This window comes from Martes martes (genome assembly GCF_963455335.1).
Source record: "Martes martes genome assembly, chromosome: 11".
In the NCBI taxonomy this organism is placed as follows: domain Eukaryota; kingdom Metazoa; phylum Chordata; class Mammalia; order Carnivora; family Mustelidae; genus Martes; species Martes martes.
The window spans coordinates 92169023-92192505 of NC_137899.1; the positions used below are offsets into that span (position 1 = coordinate 92169023).

General features: G+C 39.7%; 1 protein-coding gene across 1 annotated transcript in view; it reads right to left on the bottom strand.

Moving 5' to 3' along the window:
- The window catches only part of DGKI (diacylglycerol kinase iota), a gene marked incomplete at its 5' end in the record, with an annotated part of 432789 nt that overhangs the window by 51902 nt on the left and 357404 nt on the right, over positions 1-23483 (bottom strand). Inside the window, one exon of the mRNA XM_080818743.1 lies at positions 22752-22874. Within this exon, the coding sequence (XP_080674869.1) occupies positions 22752-22874 (123 nt within the window). The remainder of the gene's footprint in view (positions 1-22751; positions 22875-23483) is intronic.

A 23483-nucleotide genomic window follows, 5' to 3' on the forward strand; every position in this document is an offset into this window, starting at 1 on the left:
ACATTTGTCCAGAGTCTTCAAATCAGTAAATTATAGAAACAGCTTAAGGACTCTTTCCACTATATCACCACTACACTGGAAAAAGAATATTGAGAGGAGGTAAAAGATCCATAATAACTAAAAATACATTAAGATATAAGCCATTCATTTATTCATCCATTCAAGTAACTGCTTTGTGGAAGTGTCTTGCTGTTTTCCAGTTTGATTTACTTTTCTGTGATTTTTTTTTTTTTTTTTTGCTTTTTAAACTTTAAATTCCAGTTAATTAACATACAGTGTTGTATTAGTTTCAGGAGTACAGATATAGTGACTTAACAATTCCATACCTCACCCCTGTGCTCATCACAAGTGCACTCATTGGTCCCCATCACCTATTTACCCCCTGCCCCCATCCAACACCCCTCTGGTAACCATCAGCTTGACTCTGTAGTTAAGAGTGGGTTTCTTAATTTGTCTTTCTTCCTCTCTCTTTTATCTTTCCTTTCCTTATTTGCCTCGTTTCTTAAATTCCACACAAATGAAATCCTATGGTATTTGTCTTTCTCTGACTGGCTTATTTCACTTAGCATAATACTCTCTAGCTCCATCCATGTTGTTGCAAATAGCAAAATTTCATTCTTTTTTATGGCTGAATAATAGTCCATTGTAGATATCTATCTATCTATCCATCTATCTACCTATCTATCTATACCACTCCTTTATCCTTTCATCTATCAATTGACACTGGTTGCTTCCGTAGTTTGGCTATTGTAAATAATGCTGCAATAAACATAGGATGCATATATCCTTTTGAATCAGTATTTATTAGGGTGCAATTACTGAATCATATGGCAGTTCTATTTTTAACTTTTTGAAGAACTTCATACTGTTTTCCAGAATGGCTGCACCAGTTTCCATTCCCACCAACAGTGATGAGAGTTCCTTTTTCTCCACAACCTCTTGTTGTGAACACTTCTTGTTCTCTGTGTTTCTGATTTTAGCCATTCTGACAGGTGTGAGATGATATCTCATTGTGGTTTTGATTTGCATTCCTGATGGTGAGTGACGTTGCCCATCTTTTCACGTGTCTGTTGGCCATCTGGAATGTCTTCATTGAAGAAATATATGCTGTTGTCTTCTGCCCATTTTTTAACTTATTTGTTTTGGATATTAAGTTGTATAAGTTCTTTATGTATTTGTATAAGTTCTTTATGTATTTTCCATCTAAAACCTTTATTGGCTATGTCATTTGAAAATATCTTCTCCCTTCGGCTCAGGTCATGATCTCAGGGTCCTGGGATCGAGCCCTGCATCGGGCTCTCTGCTCAGCAGGGAGCCTGCTTCCCCCTCTCTCTCTGCCTGCCTCTCTGCCTACTTGTGATCTCTGTCAAATAAATAAATAAAATCTTAAAAAAAAAAAAAAGATTGCTTTGGCTACTGGAGGTCTTTGTGGTACCATACAAATTTTAGAATTATTTGTTCTAGTTCTGTGAAAAATGCTGTTGGTATTTTGATAGCGATTGTATCAAATCTGTAGATTGCTTTGGGTAGTATAGACATTTTAACAATACTTATTCTTCAAACCCATGACCATGGAATGTCTTTCCATTTCTCTGTGTCTTCTTCAATTTCTTTCATCAGTGTCATAGTTTTCAGAGTACAGGTCTTTCACCTCTTTGGTTAGGTTTATTCCTAGGTAACTTATTATTTTTGGTAGGACTATAACTGGAATTGTTTTCCTAATTTCTTTCTGCTGCTTCACTATTGGTGTATAGAAATGCAACAGATTTCTGTACATTGATTCTGATCCTGTGACTTTAATTTGTTTATCAGTTCTAGCAGGGTTTTTTTTGGTTGTTGTTGTTGTTTTGGTGGAGTGTTTCGAGTTTTCTATATATAGTACTGTGTCATCTGCAAATAGTGAAAGTTTTAATTTTCCTTGCCAATTTGGATGTCTTCTATTTCTTTTTGTTGTCTGATTGCTGTGGCTAGGACTTTCAGTACTAGGGTGAATAAAAGTGGTAAGAGTGGACAAATTTGTTTTGTTCTTGACCTTAATGGAAAAGTTCTCCATTTTTCCCCATTAAGGATGATGTTAGTTGCAAGTTTTTCATCAATGGACTTTATTACATTGAGATATGTTCCCTCTAAACCTACTTTGTTGAGGGCTTTTATCATGAATGGATGTTGTACTCTGTCAAATGTTGTTCTACATCTATTGAAATAATCAAATGGTTTTTATTTTTTTTCTTATCGATGTGATATATCATGTTGATTTCTGACTATCGAACCACCCTTGCAACCAAGAAATAGATCCTACTTGATCATAGTGAATGATTGATTTTTTAAAATATATTGTTTATGAGTTTGCTAATATTTTGTTGAGGAGTGTTGCACCTATGTTCATCAGGGATATTGGCCTATTGTTTTCTTTTTTAGTGATTTCTTTATTCGGTTTTGGTATCAGGATAATGCTGGCCTTATAGAATGAATTTGGAAGTTTTCCTTCCTCTTCTATTTTTTGGGATAGTTTGAGAAGAATGGGTATTAACTCTTCTTTAAATGTTTGGTAGAATTCACCTGTGAAGCCATCTGGTCTTGTTCCTTTGTTTGTCGGGAATTTTTTGATTACTAATTCAGTTTCTTTGTTGGTGATAGGTCTGTTCAAATTTTCTATTTCTTCCTGTTTGAGGTTTGGTAGCTGATATGTTTCCAGGAATTTATCCATTCCTGCTGCTAGGTTGTCTAATATGTTGGCATACAGCTTTTGATAATATTCTTAAAACTGTTAGTATTTCTGTGGCATTCATTATTTCTCTGCTTGCATTTGTATTTATTTGAGTCCTTTATCTTTTTTTTCTTGATAAGTCTGGCTAGAAGTTTATCCATTTTATTGATATTTTACAAAGATCCAACTCCTGGTTTTTTTGATCTATACTATTATTTGTTTTAGTTTCTACGTCATTTAATTCTGCTGTAATCTTTATTATTTACTTCCTCCTGCTGGTTTTAGGTTTTATTCTTCTTCTTCTACTCCCTTTAGGTATAAGGTTATGTTGTTTGAGATTTTTCTTGATTCCAGGCTTGTATTGGTATAAACTTCCCTCTTAGAACTGCTTCTGCTACATCCCCAAAGTTGTGGACACTTGTGGCTTCATTTTTCATGTGTTTCCAAGTACTTGTTAATTTCTTCTTTTACTTCCCGGTTGACCAATTCATCATTTGGTGGCCTGTTATTGGACCTTCATGTATTTGTCATCTTTCCATATTTTTTCTTGTGGTTGACTTCTAGTTTCATAGTGTTGTGGTCAGAAAAGGTGCATGGTATGACTGATCTTCTTGAATTTGTTGAGGCTTATTTTGTGGGTGAAAATGTGATTTATTCTGAAGAATGACTCATGTGCACTTGAAAAGAATGTGCATTCTGTTTTAGGATGGAATATTCTGAGTACATCTGTTAAATCCATCTGGTCCAGTATGTCATTCAAAGCCATTGTTTACTTGTTTATTTTCTCTTTAGATGATCTGTATGCAAGTGGGGGTGTTTAAGTCCCCTATTATTTTATTATTATCAATTAGCTCCCTTGTGTTTGTTATTAATGGTTTTATATATTTAGATGCTCCTATATTGGGTGTATACATATTTACAATTGTTACATCTTCTTGTTGGTTTGTCCCCTTTATTATTATTATAGTGTCCTTCTTTGTTTCTTGTTACAGTCTTTGTTTTAAAGTCTCTTTTATCCACTATAAGTACTGCTACTCCAGCTTTCTTTTACCTACATTTGCATGATAAATGTGTCTCCATCCCCTCACTTTCAAACTGTAGGTGTCTTTAAGCAGCATATAGATGGGTGGGCTTTTTTTTAATCCTGTCATTCTGTATGTTTTCCTGTATGTTAATCCTGTCATTCTGTATGTTTTGATTAGAGCAATTAGTTCATTTATATTCAAAGTAATTACTGATAGGTATGTATTTATTGTTACTTTATTATTTGTTTTGTGGTTGTTTCTGAAGATTTTCTCTGATCCTTTCTTGTCTTCCATGTTTTGCTAATTTTATTTAGTGATATATATGGATTTGTCTTTTTTCTTTGCATATTTATTAGTCATTTTTAATACATGGTTACCATTACATTCGTATACAACCTCCTCTGCATATAGCAGTCTATATTACATTGGTGGTAGTTTAAGTCTGAACACACTCTTTACTCTTCTCATCCCTATGTTTTAGGAATGTGTTGTTTTATTTGATATCCTTTTATTTGGTGAGTTCCTTGACTGACTTTTTTTTACAGAAACATCCATCTATACTGCTTTTGTTTCCTACCTTTATACGGTCACTTTTAGTCTCTCCTTTTCCGTCAAAGAGTCCCCTTTATTATTTTTTTTAAAGATTTCATTTTTTTTATTTGACAGACAGAGATCACAAGTAGGCAGAGAGGCAAGCAGAGAGAGAGAGGGAAACAGGCTCCCCGCTGAGCAGAGAGCCTGATATGGGACTGGATCCCAGGACCCTGGGATCATGACCTGAGCCGAAGGCAGAGGCTTTAACCCACTGAGACACCCAGGTGTCCCGAAGAGTCCCCTTTAACGTTTCTTGTAGTACTGTTTCAGCGGTCATCAACCCCTTTAGTTTTCATCTGGGCAACTCTTTACCTCTCTTTCTATTCTGAATGATAGTTTTTCTGGATAGAGTATTCTTGGCTGCAGATTTTTTCCTTTTAGCACTTGGAATATATCATGCCCCTCTCTTTGGGCTTAGAAAGTTTCTTCTGAAAAATTTCCCACTAGCTTTATAGGTTTTCCCTTGTAAGTTACTGTGTTCTTATGTCTTGCTGCTTTTACAATTTTTTCTTTATCTTGATATTTTGCCATACAATTTGTCTTGGTGTGAATCTGCTTTTGTTGATTTTGATGCAAGATCTATGTGACTCCTGGATCTGGATATCCATTTCCTTCCCCAGAAATTCTCAGCTATTACTTGAGAAATTCTCAATAGGGAAATTCTCAGCTATGATTTCTTTGAATACATTTTCTGCCCTCTTTCTCTCTCATCTTCCTCGGGAACTCCTATAATGTGAATGTTACTGCATTTGTTGGGAGTCACTGAGTTCCCTAAGATTATCCTCATTTTGCATAATTCTTTTTCCTCTCTTTTGTTCTGCTTGACAACTTAACATTAGTTTGTCTTCTAGGTCATTAACTCACTCCTCTGTTCCTTCAGCCTGTTGTTCATTTCATCAAGTGTGTTTCTCATTTCATTTATTGAGCCCTTTATCTCTGCTATGCTATACCTTATCTCTGTGTTAAATGTATCAGTCATATCTTCCACTCTTTTCTCAAGTCCAGTGAGTATCCATATGATCATTACTTAAAACACTCCATCAGGCATGTTACTTAAACCTACTGCACTTAGATATCTGGCCATGGCCTTGTTCTTTAATTTGGGATAAATTTATCTGTCTTCTCATTTTGTCTAAGTCTCTGTGCCTGTTTTTCTGTGTTAGGAAAGTCAACTACATCTCCTTTTTTTTTTTTTTTTTAAAGATTTTATTTGTTTATTTGAGAGAGAATGCTTGTGGGGAGGGGCAAAAGAAGAGGGAGAGGGAGACAGAATCTCAAGCAGGTTCCATGCTGAGCCTGACATGGGGCTCCATCCCACAACCCTGAGATCATGACCTGAGCCAAAACCAAGAGTCAAACACCTAAACGACTGAGCTGCCCAGGTGCATCTACATCTGTTCTTGAAGAGGAGATCCTACAGTGCCTTTTGAAGAATAGGTCCTGTAGTGCCCTACCATGTAATGTCCCCTGTTCTCTAGGGCCTGGCACTTCCAGGAGTGATCTGCTATTTTGTCCTGGTCACTTTATGCTTCAGGCCAGTTGTCTGCAGAGGCTCTCTTTGCCTGTTGTGAGTACTGTTTTGTCCCTGGCCTGAATAAGGAGTATTTTAACTAGGTTTGCTCTAGTGTGTTTATGAAATGATACCCGTCACCACTACCACTAGAACTGAGGCTCCGCAAAAGCCCCTATTGGGAGACATGGGATGAGTAGGGTTTTCGGCTGGTCCTCTGGGGGCAGGGAGGTCCCCTGTGCTGAGACTGAGGAAAGTGTGACTGGAAAATGAAGTTCCACCAAAGGTCAGGGTTTGATGTAGGCAAGTTAGGTAGTGAGTGTTGGCCCTGCACTTATGCTGAGGGGCAGGGGAGGGAATCAGCGCTAGTCACTTTGTTCCCAGAGGGGTCTCTCTTCAAAGACTGACCCTCTGGGACATGCTCCAAGATGAATGAATAACCTTCTCACTGTGTGTCCTAGGTGCTCTTCAGATTGCTGTTCCATGCTCTATGTCTGCAGGCTGTTTGCTCTGCCTTTTCTCCAATAGCAGTACAGTGTCCTCCAGGCTTTATCCCAGCCAAACTTGCTACCTTTAAAACTTCAGGATTTAAGCCCTGTTGGTTGCAAGAACTTACAAAATTTGGCTCTTCTCGCTTACCAAGCCAAATGCAGTGGGAATTCATTCTCCCCATGCACTCCCTGTTAGTTTGTTTCTCATCCTTCTCCACCACTGTGGCTCCCTCCTTTCCATAGGAGCTATGTGTTTATCTCCTAAACTGTGTTTCCACACTTCTTACCTTCTTTAATGTGGCCTCTTCTCTCCCTTTAATTGTGGGGTTTATTCTGCCATTCTTCAGGTCAATTTCTGGGGCATTTAGGATGATTGGTAATTATCTAGTTGTATTCATGGGACAAGCGAAGTCTAGGGTCTTCCTCCTCCACCTTATCTTCCTGGGATTACAACTACTTTTCCATAAATTTTGATCTGAAGATTTGCTGGTGAAAGTCCACTTGCCAATGTTAACCATGCTAAGCAGAATATTCATACTGTTCTCTCCTCTTAAATGAAGGTAACCTTTCTCAAACTAGGATATACACAAGAATTTGAAAATAAGGGAAGTCCCCAGGAGAAAAAACACCTGGTTTTAGATGGTGGATTATGTAATTTAACTAGTAAAAATTAAGATATTATTTTTTATTGAAATCAGCACAGACATATTATGGGACCCAAAGCAAAAGTCACTTGATTTCATAAAATCAAACAACAAACTTAAAAAAAAAAAAAAATCTGTGTTTGAGGCAGTTAGCCTCAGGCAATGTCTCCAAGACCTCAATGGGGTGAATTTGTTCTCCTTCAGAATAGGAGTGCTTCCAAGGGAAAAGTCTGAAAACATGAAAATATACAGGGCTATAACATTTTGGAATAAATTGTTTTTCCAGATTAATGTATGGACACATTAAGAACCTGAAAGAATGAGACATCAGGCACACATTGGCTAGTTGCTACTATACTGAACAAAGAGCACAGCTTATAGACCCTGTTGTCAGTTACTAAGACACAAGGAATTACTAAGAAAATCAAAGACAGTTATTTAGGTTGCATTCCATCAGCAAGTTTCCCTTCAAGGCCTCTAATCTTTCAAGTAGATCAATTACAAGGCTTAAAGACATTGGAAAATATGCCCAGTTTTCAACCAGCAAAGTTACACATATGATCCAAAGAGCCAAAGAATGATATATTTATGCAAAGTCTTTAAGAAATTACACTTCCTGTGATGCCTTGTTGTCTTAATCAATAAACCTAGAACTGAGATGATGAGCCTGATGACTACTTCAGCCTGTAGGATATGGTATGATCCTTAGCAATACATTTTAAATGAATGCTTTTTCTTGGCAACCTCCATGAAATGCTCTAAACCTATAAGCTCATCCTAACACAAGATCTTTTTATTTGAATAATACTGTCTTGACTCTATTTTTTTAAGCCCCCTTACAATATTTTGCTTTTATTTTCATTTTGTGGCTCAAATCAATAGCATCCATGGCTTTCCTACTTGGCCCATCCCCAGAATGTCTGCATCATTTCCTTCCTAGGAGGTAGGTAGAAGATCCAGAGACTGTTCAGTTTAGATGAAATCTTTCTTAAAGAAAGATTGGATGAATACTGGGGACCCATCTACTTTTGGGAGACAATCATTCACAAATAAATGTCATTTTCCCTTCCTAGTGTCCCCAACTCATACACCCTCTACTCAGCATTTCTAAACCATCACCTGATGGAAAGTGGGCCAAGGGATGGAGTTACCATATAGTGGTGAACTTGGAATAAACATATAGAACAGGTATAAGAACCAAGTCTGAATAGACACAAAGGCAGAGATCCATGCTCTGAAAATACTCAGCAAGAGAATATTTCTCTCACTGTGGGTGGGGCAAGGAAGCTCTGACATATTCACACCAACTCACAGGCCTGGCCAGAAGAGCCAGGGCCCCTCTATTTACTGGTTACTAACAGGAATTATAATAAAAAGCAAACAAGGAATGGTAGGGTGAGCTAGGTGCTCCGCTACCCCACAGTCCACTCGGCACTCTACAAATAAATAAACCATTTCTTGGCTGTGAAGTCCTCATGGGGCATTCCAGTGCCCCCACACTGAAAGCAGCTCTATGAGTATTTTGTCAATGTTCCTTTTTCTGTCTGCCTTCCCTCTTTACCCTCTAACTTTAGGGATGAGGACCACAGCAAGAATACCACTTTCAATAAGCAAAGGTGACCATCCTTCCTATACAGGAAGAGGAAAAGAAAATCGAAATTTCTGGTTTCTAGCTATTTATATCAATTCTGAATGTTCTTCTTCTCTCTCTTTCATCATTCTCCTTTTACTTCTCTTTTCTGCTGCTTATCGCAGTCTTCTCTAGGCTTATCTCATCCACTTTCTTCACACTTTGGTAGAACCCAGTCTCTCTGTAAAATAGCTTCCCATCATGTGCTAATTAATGTGCTTGTTCCAACGGAAGAACACTAGGAACACTCAGGTGTGGGCCAAGGTCCCTGGGTTGGATGCTGTTCCCTGCCTGGACCATTACTGCTATTTGTCTGTTAAACTCCTGAGAAGTAGCCCAAATGGAAACTCATTTCCCAGCTGGACATCCCTTCCAGGCACATTTCAAGAGTCCACACCACTGCTACAGAGACACCAGCTTTTTTTCCCCTTTGTTTTACCTTGAAGTAATGATGCTACACAAATGCAAGTGTTGATAGACAAAGAATTTTTATTTAAGTAAGTCAAGGGATGACTTAATGTGATTTGAAAACATAGCTGTCGATGATCATTTACGGCAATAGTTTTTCTTCCTTGAGATTCCCTCAAGGACGTGCACTGCCTGGAGGACTGTTACATCCAGCCCATGACATCATATTGAGAGCTTGAGGGGGAAACAGTGAGGTCACCGATCTAGGTGACAACTTCATGACCATTAACTCTTCATACCAAGGAATCCCTAGCCAGGTAAAACAGAACCAGAAATCCCTCAGCCCTGAGAATCTCCATCAACCAAACAATCCTCTCTTTGTTTGCTTTTCCTCCCTCTAATTATGAATATTGCTTTTAAGACAATGAACAAAGCACATACAGTAAAAGAGCTAAGGAGATGGGAACCAGAGAGATGAAAGTTACAGCAACCATACAAAGTGGCATTGAGATGAGAGAGACAAACACATTCTCTATTCAAGTGGTCACAAACCCATTCAGGGAATGCCAAATAGCCTCAAAGGTAACATTCACCACAAATGGGCGGGGGGGGGGGGGGGGGCGGGGGGGGCGGGCGGGGGGGGGGCAGTGGTGGGTTGTGCTGGGGAAAGCAAAATCAAAGGAAGGAGGGCAAGATGGGTATTTGTGCAGAGGTAAGGAAATGAGACCCAGAATTTAAATAATAAAGGCTGTTTGCTAATTTCTCCATTTGATGTAAATTTCCTCTAATTCCCTTTGGGCGCCTAATTTCCTATTCTTTGAGAGTCTCCTACCCAAATATATACTGATGATCCCCATATGAGCTGTACTTGAAATATCTTTTTCTTTTTCTATAAGTTCCTGTAGTTAGTTGGCATTTTAAAAAATACCACTGTTTTATCACTGGCTTGTAACAATCCGGTTTTTCCTCTCCATCCTAGGCCATTAGTTTGCTGGGGAGGAAGCCCCTGAGGCCCTTTGAGCTCGAAATTGTATTGCCACCTAATGTTCATGCCTGAGAACTGCAACAAAATGAAGGGAAAGGCATTTTAAATCTGAGGGGAAAGATAGGACGAACCGGCAAAAGTGAGCAGCAGACACAGGGAAGAAACAGATGGAGAGAGGGTATCGAAGAGACCAACACTGACCAAGTTCAACTTTTTGTTACCTAAACTATAAACATTCCTGGGAAACATTTAGCATTTTCGAAGACGTGAAAATAATTGTGCATTAGACACAGAGCAGCCAGGCAGGTATAAAAGATGTGATACTTCACATTGGAAATCAGTTTTTGCAATATAGTTGCCTGCTTAATTTTAAAAAGGTGGGGGTGAGTAAAGGAATAGAAAAGGCATGTTAGGGGCGCCTGGGTGGCTCAGTGGGTTAGGCCTCTGCCTTCGGCTCAGGTCATGGTCTCAGGGTCCTGGGATTGAGCCCCACATCAGGCTCTCTGCTCAGCAGGGAGCCTGCTTCCCCCTTTCTCTCTGCCTGCCTCTCTGCCTACTTGTGATCTCTGTCTGTCAAATAAATAAATAAAATCTTAAAAAAAAAGAAAGAAAGAAAGAAAGAAAGAAAGAAAGAAAGAAAGAAAGAAAGAAAAGGCATGTTATTCTGAAATCAAACCAAAGGAGATAGACCTGCAGAGAAACAACAGGGAGGATCAGTAGGAAAAACATGTTAGCAAAAGCCTGGTTAGCTAACCCTGGTTCTGGCTTAGTGACTCAGTGAATCCTGGCCAACTGCTCCTGTTGAGGGACAATGGACCTGGAGTTCTGTGAGTGTGGACTTTTTTTTTAAGTGTACATTAAAATGAAGCTCTGGGATCTGAAGGAAAATCATTTAGTGTTAACACAAGACACTTCTACGAAGGGCTATCTCACATAGAACAATATTCAGGATAAACAGTATCTGCCTTGTGGGGCCACGGTGATTGGGCAAAGGCTTAGTTACAACTAATTTTTATTTTTATTAAATAAGGACTTCTGAATCCAGCTTTACAAAATGGAAGGAAAAAAGAGGTGGGCTTGGAAGCTGTTTCGGTGCTTCTCCTGAAGATAACTGTGATATATTCCAGAAGTTTTCCTATCAACATCTCCCACCTCACCCACTTCTCAGAAAAGGGAATCCAAGTTCAAGCCAGCGCATGGGAAACAGAATCTGAAAGGTGTCTGTCTCCTTCCCACGCTTCTGTGTCCAAGGACAGGACAGTTTCAAAGTCATATATTACAAACAACCCAAAATAGTAAAGGAACTCTATGAGAAAATGAAAAAGGAATACAAATACATCACTGCAATATTGAGAATAAGAAGTGAAAGTGGGCTCCACAGACTCTATCTTTGAGAATAATTAATTCCATGTGTGAATATCAAGTAGGACTATAAACTTAATTCTACTTTAGGAGTTGTCGGAGATACAGAACTTACAACGTTTTATCCCACTTTTAAGGAGACTCTAAGGGGTTTATGGAGTGAGACTAACATCAAAGAACTGGAGAAACTATAAAGCAATGTTGTTGATGTTCTTATGCTTGGTGATTAGCACAAGAGCCAGAAAAGCTAGGAAAATGGAAAACGTCGTCCTTGTCTCCCTGAATTCCAAGCAAGAATTTTCTCCATGTTATAGAGTTTTTTCTTGTGCTGGTCTCTTCAGGGCTGTGGGTTCAGGGATCCCCAGAGGCTCATGAGAGAAGTTCTACGCTCTATACCCACCCCTTCTCACCGTGACCCCACAGCTGCACACTCCAGGCAATTACCAGTCAGCCTCCCTCCAACCTGAGATTCATAGGCAAATTTTTTGGGAAGGATTTCAGATTTATCATTCATACTTTCAATCAATTTAATCAAATTACTCATCTAAGGCAGATACACGGAGAACATTAAGAGTTTGGGTGGCAGTTGGAGAAAGCAGCAAAAGGATGAACAGGGTAGTGTGGAGGTATGTCAACGGGAAGTGGGTGAAATCTTGAGATAGACTCTTGAACACTGAAAGCCCTGTACTCCGAAGAAGCAGGACAAACGGGATGAGGAGGGGAAGGGCTGGGCTAGGCCTGCCCCACTCTCCCACGCCTCTTGCCCTGTGCTGCCTGAGTGCTCCGCCCCTCTCTGTGGGGGGAAGGAGGAGGGCAAGAGGCAGCCAGTACCAAGCTGATTCCTCAGGGACTTTCGGAGGAACGAGAGGGGATGAGGGTAGCCGGAGGTCAGGACAGAGGACTCACATGCATCAACATTTCATATTATGGGTAGGTACACCAGAATCATATTCTGGAAAAACTACAGCCTCTTCTCTCTACTCTGATAGTTAAAATTAGAAAAACAAATATTTAGGGGTTGAGTCAGTTAAGCATCTGACTTCTTGATTTTGGCTCAAGTCATGATCTCAGGGTTGTGAGATGGAGCCCTGAGTGGAGACTTTGTGCTCGGTTCAGAGTCTGCTTGAAATTCTCTCTCTCTCGCTGCCCTTCCCCCACTCACACACAGGGGCACACTCTAAAATAAATACATTAATTAAACAAATAGTGTTTTGGGTTTTTTTTGTTTGTTTTGGGTTTTTTTTTTAAAGGTTGGAACCCATTCAAGATACCTTAAATCCTTCCTCTACCAAACTGATGCGATTTCAATGTCAAGCCCTTAGAGAAGATCCAGGGACTTGTTCAAAAGGAGAGGACCAACTGTGCAAGAATGGACTGTGTAGTGAGCCAGTCATGAGCACACAGCTACTCCCAGGGGACATAAGACAGAGGAGTGAGAGGAGATGCCCACTTGCACCCAGGTCTCTATATCTGGCACAGCCCCAAAGCAAAGAAAAATTCCCATTCCTCTATTGGCTTAACAATACCTGCTCTCCCTTCAGAGCACAGAGGGAGACGGAGTTAACCTCCTAGTTTAAGAATGGTGTCTAAGTCAGTCTCTTCAATAAATGGTGCTGGGAAAACTGGACAGCTATGTGTAGAAGAATTAAACTTGACCATTCTCTTACACCATACACAAAGATAAACTCGAAATGGATAAAAGACCTCAACGTGAGACAGGAATCCATCAGAATCATAGAGGAGAACATAGGCAGTAACCTCTTTGATATCAGCCACAGCAACTTCTTTCAAGATATGTCTCCAAAGGCAAAGGAAACAAAAGAGAAAATGAATTTTGGGGACTTCATCAAGATCAAAAGCTTCTGCACAGCAAAGGAAACAGTCAACAAAACAAAGAGGCAACCCACAGAATGGGAGAAGATATTTGCAAATGACAGTACAGACAAAAGGCTGATATCCAGGATCTACAAAGAACTTCTCAAACTCAACACACACAAAACAGATAATCATGTCAAAAAATGGGCAGAAGACATGAACAGACACTTCTCCAATGAAGACATACAAATGGCTATCAGACACATGAAAAAATGTTCATCATCACTAGCCATCAGGGAGATTCAAATTAAAACCACATTGAGATACCACATTACACCCATTAGAATGGCCAAAATTAGCAAGACAGGAAACAACATGTGTTGGAGAGGATGTGGAGAAAGGGGAACCCTCTTACACTGTTGGTGGGAATGCAAGTTGGTGCAGCCACTTTGGAGAACAGTGTGGAGATTCCTTAAGAAATTAAAAATAGACTTCCCTATTACCCTGCAATTGCACTACTGGTTATTTACCCCAAAGGTACAGGTGTAGTGAAAAGAAGGCCCATCTGTACCCCAATGTTCATAGCAGCTATGGCCATGGTCGCCAAACTATGGAAAGAACCAAGATGCCCTTCAACGGACGAATGGATAAGGAAGATGTGGTCCATATACACTACGGAGTATTATGCCTCCATCAGAAAGGATGAATACCCAACTTTTGTATCAACGTGGATGGGACTGGAAGAGATTATGCTGAGTGAAATAAGTCAAGCAGAGAGAGTCAATTATCACATGGTTTCACTTATTTGCGGAGCATAACAAATAACATGGAGGACATGGGGAGATGGAGAGGAGAAGGGAGTTGAGGGAAACTGGAAGGGGAGGTGGACCATGAGAGACTATGGACTCTGAAAAACAATCTGAGGGTTTTGAAGGGGGCGGGGAGTGGGAGGTTGGGGGAGCCTGGTGGTGGGTATTATGGAGGGCATGTATTGCATGGAGCACTGGGTGTGGTGCATAAACAATGAATTCTGTTACACTGAAAAGAAATTAAATAATAAAAAAAAATACACACACACACACAAAAGAAAAGAATGGTGTCTAAGTGCTTTCGTCACAAAAGACTGTCACTTTGGACTAGCTTTCCTTAATGCCCTAAGGCAGAATGTGTTGTTGGAAGGAGAGAGAAATCTCCTTTGTCTTGTTGAAGACTCTGAGAATTTCCTGAGAGGCCCTTCTGCTGTTCCATGCTTGTTAAGGGCTTATGAAAGGAACTCAAGAAAAGTGTTTTCCTTCTGCACATCTTGCCTCCGTATTTCCTCATGCTCCAGTTCTGTCTTGTCTCTTTGGGTTGGAAATCCTCAGGAAATCCTGGAGTTCTTTTTCATCCATAAACTGTTGATGGTTTACGGTTTCCCCTTGCCAACGCTCTTCTCCTCCACCCAAAGAACATCCGAAACCTCCTCAAGTATTCAACTTTTTTTATCTAATCCAGAGATCTGACATGCGGAACATGCTGGCATCTCAACGCTCAGTGTTCTAGATGGGCTTCTTCCCCTCCACCCCCTGTCCCCATCTCACCTTTGTGCTTATCATCCATGCCTACAATTCTCTATACTTGCCAACGTTGCCTTCTACTTTCCCACTTGTAAAACAGCAACCTCTCTCTGAGGGAGGGAATTCAAGGCATTTGTATTATTATAATGTAAATTCCCTGGGTCAAACAGACCTATATTAAAATTTGAAATAAATAAATGGATTCCAGAGCCTAACAAACACGTCTAACATTTAATGGATCATTTTGTTACATTTGTGTGTGTGTGATTAGAACTGAGTTTGCTGCAGTATTATAAATAGACATCTCTATTTTCATTTGACAGAGTAACTTCTCTCTACCATCCCATGTTCATCCATTCATCCAAGAAGCCTGCCTCCCTAGACACCTGGTATACCAGCTATGGCGCAAATTACTGCAGATATAGAGCGAGGGTCACAGTTTGTCCATCCAAGGAACTCAGACGCTTTAAGGAAGGATCTGACCAACTTTCCCTCATTTACCATGTCCCTCCAGTGTGAGCAGGTAAGGCTATCACACCCATTACAAATGAAGAGAGAGAGCCCTTCCGGTAATATTTCCTCATGTTGTAATCACCGACCAAACTTGAACTCATAAAGATGGGAAGGCAGAATCCCTGGACATCCTTTTAAATCAAATGAATGTTTAATATTAGAGCTTATTTACCTGACAAGATTTTTCTTTCAAGTGGGTCAAACTGAGATCTGATATCTCAAGAATTCTATTCTGGTGCTGCCCCTGACTGAACTTGGGAATGGAACTCCGTATCTGACTAAAAGGTTTAGGGCCCCCCTATGCATCACTGTTTGAAGAGCAATTATAGAAAGAATAGGGCAAAATTTCTTATTAAGTATTCTGCACCCCCAAAGGAACAGAGTATTGTGTGCTTGGCTAAATAGGGCGGGTAACAATGGGAGGGAGGTGAAGCAGGGAGAAAAAGAAGAAAGGAAGATGTTTGTCAGATAAACTGGGGCTCTTCTAGCTTCAGTGATTAGGTAAGGAGAACAAGATATAGACCAGTCAAAGGTAAGGAGGATGGGAAGCAACTATCTTAGTGGAACAGATGCAAGGGACTGTGTCTCCAACCTGACAGTACTGATTTCATCTTTAAGACAGATTCCAGCAAAACCCGCATCTCACTAAGAAGATTAATTTTCTTCCTTTTATCAGACTGTGATGTTTAAAGGATATTCCCAATCACTGCCCAGTGGTCTGTCCTCCCAATGAGAACTTGGAGCTGTGACGATAAGCACAATTATCCCTTTTATTAGAGTCAGGCCATCACCGAATGTTCCGGAAGAAACTGGGTAAGGGTAACAGTTGAAGACAAGAGGGGAGTCTGAAGTTCTTACTCCTCCTCACTCTGAGAGTGACTGAGTTTGTGGAAGGGGGCGGTTTCAGGATTATCTTCTTGATATGGTGGTTCAGAATTTTAGACTATCTAAAAAAGTCAATTTTTAAAGTACTATTAGGTATTTCGGATATCCCTAAATAACTTGCTACTTGTACAAACTTCCTTAAGCACGCATCGTGTAGAGTGATGCTAAACTGAGTACTGAGTACATTCAATTATTCGGGGAGCCTTTCTGGTTATATAATGATGACAAGCAGATACTTATCTGCTCATGTACAAAGGTGGAAGAAAATAAGCTTGGAGTCCTTAAAAAGCCTCTTTCCTTTGAGGCTAACATTTTCATTATTTCATTACATACTCATTCTTTTCATATAAAAACAAAAAACTGAAATCTGGAGGAAGCAGCAAATTCTATTCCTCTTGTTTCCAGAACACTTTCTGCATCTATCCATTACAGCTCTTAGCAGCGAGAACTCTAAAAATTGATTTGTGGACTAGTTCCCCTTTGAATGTAAGCTCTTCAAAGGCAATAGTAATTTCTTGTTGAGCTTCACATCTTTAGTGTCTAGGTGTGTGGGAGTGTTTACATATATATATATATACAAGATTCACAGTTCCTACCTAGAAGGTGCTCGATATTTATTTGCTCGATACATGAATGACTAACTGAATGACTCAATCTGTTTCTTAGAATCCCAATGAAAATGATCAGACCAGATACATTATAGTTTGATTTTTGATAACATAATCTCTTAGAGACTACAGATCATATACCTCCATTATCATATAACTCCATTAGCCCTGCTTAGCTGATCAGCTAACAGAAACTTGTCTAGACACAGATGTCTGGAAGGAATGTTTGCCTTCGGGTGGTTCTCCACACTCTTCCCCCTTTTCTCAGTACCATGGCAAGGTACTCTATTTTTAACCTATGTGACCTTTATCCTAGTTCTTTCAGATTCAGGATTTGGAGACACTAAGAAAAAGTGTATCTCTTTCAGTCAGTTTTGGGAGTTTCACATAAAACAAAATAAAACAAAAAGAACTAAAAAAGATTATTCTTTTTCAGAAACTAAATCCCTCTCAGTCCCTTTACCTTTTTTCCCTTAACCCATCTGACTCAGGTTAAGTCTGTCCTTCTCAAAAAACAACTTGTTAAGAATATACTAGAGTTTTTAGTCAGTGCTTTTTTTTTTTTTTTAATCTCCTAGATCTTGAAGTTGAGAAAAGTCTGCCTTAGGACTGAGATTCTGCTTGCTAAAATTTCAGTTAATTCCTCCCTTACAAATCTTCTGCCAAAATGAAATACAGCCTTGTCACTAATTTTGGTGGTATAATTAATGATGAAAGCAAATGTGTTTCCAGAATCATATTATTTTAAGTAGAACTTTCTCAAACACTGAAAACATTTTTGCACCTAAGGACAAATTCATTATGGCTCTAGCAGTAGCAATATAAGTCAACCACCTCTCATCAATTTATCTCAAAAGTGGTTCTTCAAGATTATTTTTTATTATGTTCACAGGTTTTGAAGACCCTACACGTGTTGTACATCCTTCTTTGGAATGGTGCTCTTTCCTAGAGGACCTGTGTATAATTGGACTATCTATACCTTCTTCATAAAATTATAGTGTATCTAAATGGAGTTACAAAAGGTAACCAGTTCCAGTAATAACAGAAATCTAATTCTATTTGTTCATTTCACCTCACTCTCCCTGAAGCAGAAGGGAGGGTAATGGATCTTAGAAATAAAAGTTAAAAGGAGGAGACAACTCTGAGGAGACCCCCAGGTCATTTGGAGTTTGGAGGGGAAAGGGTCACCTTAAGCAGGTGCAGGCCAGGGCCCGTGGAGGAAGAATGAGACAGTAAAGCACTGCAGTTACATTCCTTTCTGTTTCCTGTATCTACTATTTTTAAAGTCCGTCTTTGCAAGATTTTGTCTCTTACCCGCCTTTTTATTAGAGAATCAATATTTTAACATTCTAGTCTCAGCTAATCATTTCTTTGTTTTATTCACCTCATCCGTACTTTCTGTCTTTGCTATTCCTCTTCCCTCTTGTTTCTTTGTTTCCTACTCTGGAACTCCTTTTCCAGTTTATCAAACTGAATGCTTTATTTGTATGAATCATTTTTCCTTTGATAAGTGAATTTAGAGTCATAAATCATCCTGTGAGTAAGACTTTAGTGGTTTTCTGCAGACTCTGATAGTTATTTTCTGTTCAAGAATTTAAAATTTTCCTTTTGATCTTTTTATATAGTGGGTTCTTTAATATTGTGAACATGATGTTAAACTTGGACTTTCCCTATCTCCAAGCTGACTGGGGCTTTAAAGCTAAAAGCAGCAGATGCCGGTTGTACCTAAAATGTTACCATATTTTTTCAGGCCTTTTTTTCCACACTTATTTTTCATATTCCTGCTGGGAATATTAAGCAAAGTTGAAACTTCACATACACCCTGCAACACAGGAACCACGCAGCAGGGGATTCCCTGAATTTTTTAAATCATAAAATATTAGAAATCGCTATCAAAATGCAGAAATAAGTTATGGAGTATTAATGATGCAATATTCTATACCAATCAGAGTTCATTAAAAACTACATATATCGGGGCGCCTGGGTGGCTCAGTGGGTTAAAGCCTCTGCCTTCGGCTCAGGTCATGATTCCAGGGTCCTGGGATCGAGCCCCGCATCGGGCTCTCTGCTCAGCAGGGAGCCTGCTTCCCTTCCTCTCTCTCTGCCTGCCTCTCTGCCTACTTGTGATCTCTGTCTGTCAAATAAATAAATACAATCTTTAAAAAAAAAACCAAAAAACAAAACTACATATATCAATATGAATACATTTAAAAAATACAACCGTTGAATGAAATGGCAATTCTGAAAAGTGTATACATTATTCAATACAGGTAATGAAAAACAGAAAGAGAATACAAACAAAAAGTCCATAAAACAATATATATTTGTATGTTACTGTATATTGTTTATGGACGGAAAGAAAGACCTAATGAGAATAATAACATAAAACAACATAATATATCAGGGTGTTTGGCACATGAGTGCCCTTCGTTAAATTTTTTAGTTTTCATTTAGAGTCCACTTAGTTACCATAAATGTAAAATTAACTTCAGATGTACAATATAGGGATTCAACACTTCCATAAACACCAGGTGCTCATCACAAGTGCCCTCCTTCATCCCCATCACCTGTTTCACCCACACTTCTACCCACCTCCCTTCTGGTAGCCATCAGTTTGTTCTCTATAGTTAGGAAGTCTGTTTCTTGGTGTTTGCCTCTTTTAAAATTTTTTTAAATTTAAGTTCAATTTAACTAACATATAGAGTATTATTAGTTTCAGAAGTAGAATTCAGTGATTCATTGGTAGCAAGTAATAACCAGTCCTCATTACATCACGTGCCCTCCTTATGCCCATCACCCAGTTACCCCACCCCCCACCCACCTCCCCTCCAGCAACCCTCAGTTTGTTCCCTATAGTTAAGAGTCTCTTATGGTTTGTCTCCCTGTTTTCCTCTTATTTTATTGTTCCTTCCCTTCCCCTATGTGCATCTGTTTTGTTTCTTAAATTCTACATATGAGTGAAATCATATGGTGTTTGTCTTCCTCTGACTCAATTCTGCTTAGCATAATATCCTCTAGTTCCATCCACATCATTGCAAAGGGAAAGATTTCATTCTTTTTGATGGTTGAGTACTATTCCATTGTATATGTATATCTACACCACATCTTCTTTATCCATTCATCTGTCAATAGACATCTGGGCTCTTTCCATATTTTGGTTATTGTAGACATTGCTGCTGTACATACTGGGGTGCATGTGCTCCTTTGAATCACTATGTTTGCATCCTTTGGATGAATACTGAGTAGGGCAATGGCTGGGTCATAGGATAGCTCTGCCTTTTTTTTTTTTTTTTAAAGATTTTATTTATTTATTTGGCAGACAGAGATCACAAGTAGGCAGAGGCAGGCAGAGAGAGAGGGGGAAGCAGACTCCCCGCTGAGCAGAGAGCGTGACATGGGGCTCGATCCCAGGACCCTGAGACCATGATCCCAGCCGAAGGCAGAGGCTTTAACCCACTGAGCCACCCAGGCGCCCAGGATATCTCTGCTTTTTAACTCTTTCAGGGAACTCTATATTTACTTGTCTCTTCCCCTGCCCCCTTGCTCATATGTGTAATTTAAGAAACAAAACAAATGACCTTTCAAATAATTTTTGTACTTATTTTGATTGGGGCACATTTAATATATACTTCATAATTTGTAAAAATAAATGTCTATCTTTTAAAAAATTTCAATCTCTTTTAAAAGATTCCTCAGACACTTTACAAATGCTAAAAGAAATAGAAGCCAATGTAAACTTTCCTTGGGCCACAGGGCTGTGGGCATCCTGCCTTTGCAGCAGCCCTTTAGGAAGATCGTGCCATATGGTCAGAAAAGGCATGAAGTCAAAAGTCAAGCCAACCTGACTCAAACCACAGTTCCCACTCTTGCTGTCTTGCGTCATCCAAGATGAATATTTTAAGTCAGTAAGTTTAAAAGTTAAACTGAGTAAGCCTCAATTTGCTCATCTGTTAAGCAATGGCAAGATTTAAAAGTCATTAAAAGAATTAAAGACGATTCAGCTCTGGCACAAAATAAGTAGGAGACATTCTATCAATACTAACTATTACTAACATGGTATTAATATCTGTGTGTTACATGACTGAATTATTCCATAATTGCAATTATACCTCTTTGCATCAGAGGTGATCTCTGAAGGAAATAGAGATGTTCTTTCGAAGGAATCAATGGATACAGCAATAATAATAAAAAAAATTAAAGAATTAATGGACAAATTGGGGTAGGGTGCAGTACTTACTTATTTTCAGTGATTTAAAACAACTTTTTGATTATGCTCCTGTATTCCGCGAGTCAGGGACTCAGGCAGACCCTGGGGGAATGACCTGTCTCTATTCCATGATGTGCAGGGATTCAGCTAGACAGACTCAAAGGCTAGGGATGAGCGTTTGAGTGCTACTTGGCAGGAATAAAATTTAAAGTTATTTGCTCTAGAGCTAAGGTGGTATAAATGAGCAAGACAACTGATGGCTGCAAGTAAAGATCAATAAAAAATTAAGAGAAATCTCTGAAAGGATAATATAATCCAAATGAAAAATAAGAGTTGATTTTTACAGAGAGTTTTAAGAACCTGGCTGTTACAGAAAGTAGTATGTTTATTTGTGATTTGGGAAGAATATTTACTACCTTGGAAACTGTCACTTCGTATATCATGATATACACTTTAATATACTCCATGCAGAAAACCAGGGAACAGGAAACCAGAGTGAGATCACTCTCTTTGGAAATAGCTTGTGTGTAAGAACAACTACAATACTCATCTGGTTTGTCTAGGCATAATTTCTATGTCTGTGTCTAAACTCTAATTATCAAATAAATCTGCCCGCAGCTAGATGGTCACATTTTTAGCCATCAGTGGGGTGGCTGACTCATCGTGGTTCACAAGCATCAATTCTATATAAAAAAAGAAATGGAAAAATACCCTGAGTTGTAAGTAATCAAAATGTGATCAAGATCTAACTTGGTTTGATTAAAAAGGAAAATCGACAGTAATTAACTTTTTCCTTTCTACTCTTCACACAACAAAATAAGAGAGAGTACAGAGAAGCAATTAAACGAAGTCGCCTTTTGCCCCTGGCAAACCTTCCCACCAAGGAACCTTCCCACCAATGAAATATTTAGCTCCAGATTTCTCAATTTCCCCCCTTCATCATTCCAAAATTGCTGTGGTCTTTCCTTTAGAAACAAGGGATCTTTGATTAACCCTAGACTTCTAAGACTCTTAATCTTTTATTTTATAAAAATTGTAAGACTGTACAGTAACAAGGCCATCATCCCTATTCAATTAGGACCTTGGATAGGATTGGAAATGAGCCTATATCATGATTTGCAACAAACTTGCACAGCCTCTGAGATGGGCTGAAAGAGTGTATCCATGACCACTGACCTCACCTAGAATATGCTCTTGCAGGGAAATATCACAGGGAGAAAAGAGTCCCCAGATGTAAATGTTGTAACACTGTCGCAAAAACTCCAACATTCATCCTCCTTTCTGACTACGGTCAGACCTCAGAAGAAAACACACCCACCCTATTCCCATCTAGAAACAAACGTTGCATCATTTACCCAGAGACCCTGGGTCACAGAAGCGTCTCCATTTCGGCCAACAAAACCATCTGACTGTACCACAGGCCTGGAGACCCGTGAAACAGAATTGTAACAGCAAGCGGAGATGTTTCCACAAATGAAAAAACCCTGTCCCTTCCAAAGTCTTCATGATCTCTGTCATGCATGTCTTTGCCATGTGGCAAACACAGGGACAGCCAGTAAACCCCGGATTCCAGTAAAGCAAACACTGGTGAGGTTCAAAGTATTTCTAGATACCCAAAATGCAAAGTGAGGCTCCATCAGGAGCTTGGGGCTGGGAAAACTGAGCCAAGGGAATAAGATGGGGAAGCACAAGAGACAGCGGGAGCACCACTGAATAGAGACCCCCAGCCCCGCTGTGAGGTACCGAGCAGTCCTCTCCCCGGGATCGCAGGGGCCAGGGGTGCACAGGGAAGGGACAGAGAGCGCTCTTACTGTAGCACGCGGGAGTGGCTGAAATCTCTCAAATCTGAGTCGTCATACTCCGGAGTTCCGGTTCCCAGCCCGCTGTCGCTCAGCATGCGCTTCCGTAGGGCGGGGTTCCACCAGTCGGACATTCTGGGAGAAAGCAGGGCACCAGGCGTTTAGACCTTCAAAGCCAGCACGGGACTTCCTCTGCTCTGTCTCAAGATGATTCTAGTCTCAGTGTGCGATGGGCAGCTGATCTTTATTGGGTATTTGCTAGTTACTTCTTCACACTTACTCTAATTTTCTCAAGTATCATGAACTGTTTGTGTGCTTCTGCCCTCTACAGATGAGAAAACTGCCTTTCAAGATGAAGTAATTTTAGGGGCGCCTGGGGGGCTCAGTCCCTTAAGCATCTGCCTTCAGCTCAGGTCATGATCTCAGGGTCCTGGGATTAAGCCCGGCATTGGGCTCCCGGCTTGGCGGGGAATCGGCTTCTCCCGCATCACTCTCTCGGTATGTGCATGCTCTCTCTCAAATAAGGAAATAAAATCTTTAAAAAGAGATTAAGTAATTTCAAATGTGATGTAAATAAGAAGTAATGGAACCTCATATAGAAATGGAAATGAGGAAATAACAAAGCCCATCCATCTTCACTGCTTTTTCCTGTCCTTGCTCATTTCCAGGAGGGGCAACTGATCAGAAATAAGAAAGGGACTGATTGAAGTTCTAATGGATTTTCAAGCTACTTTGGGCTACTTC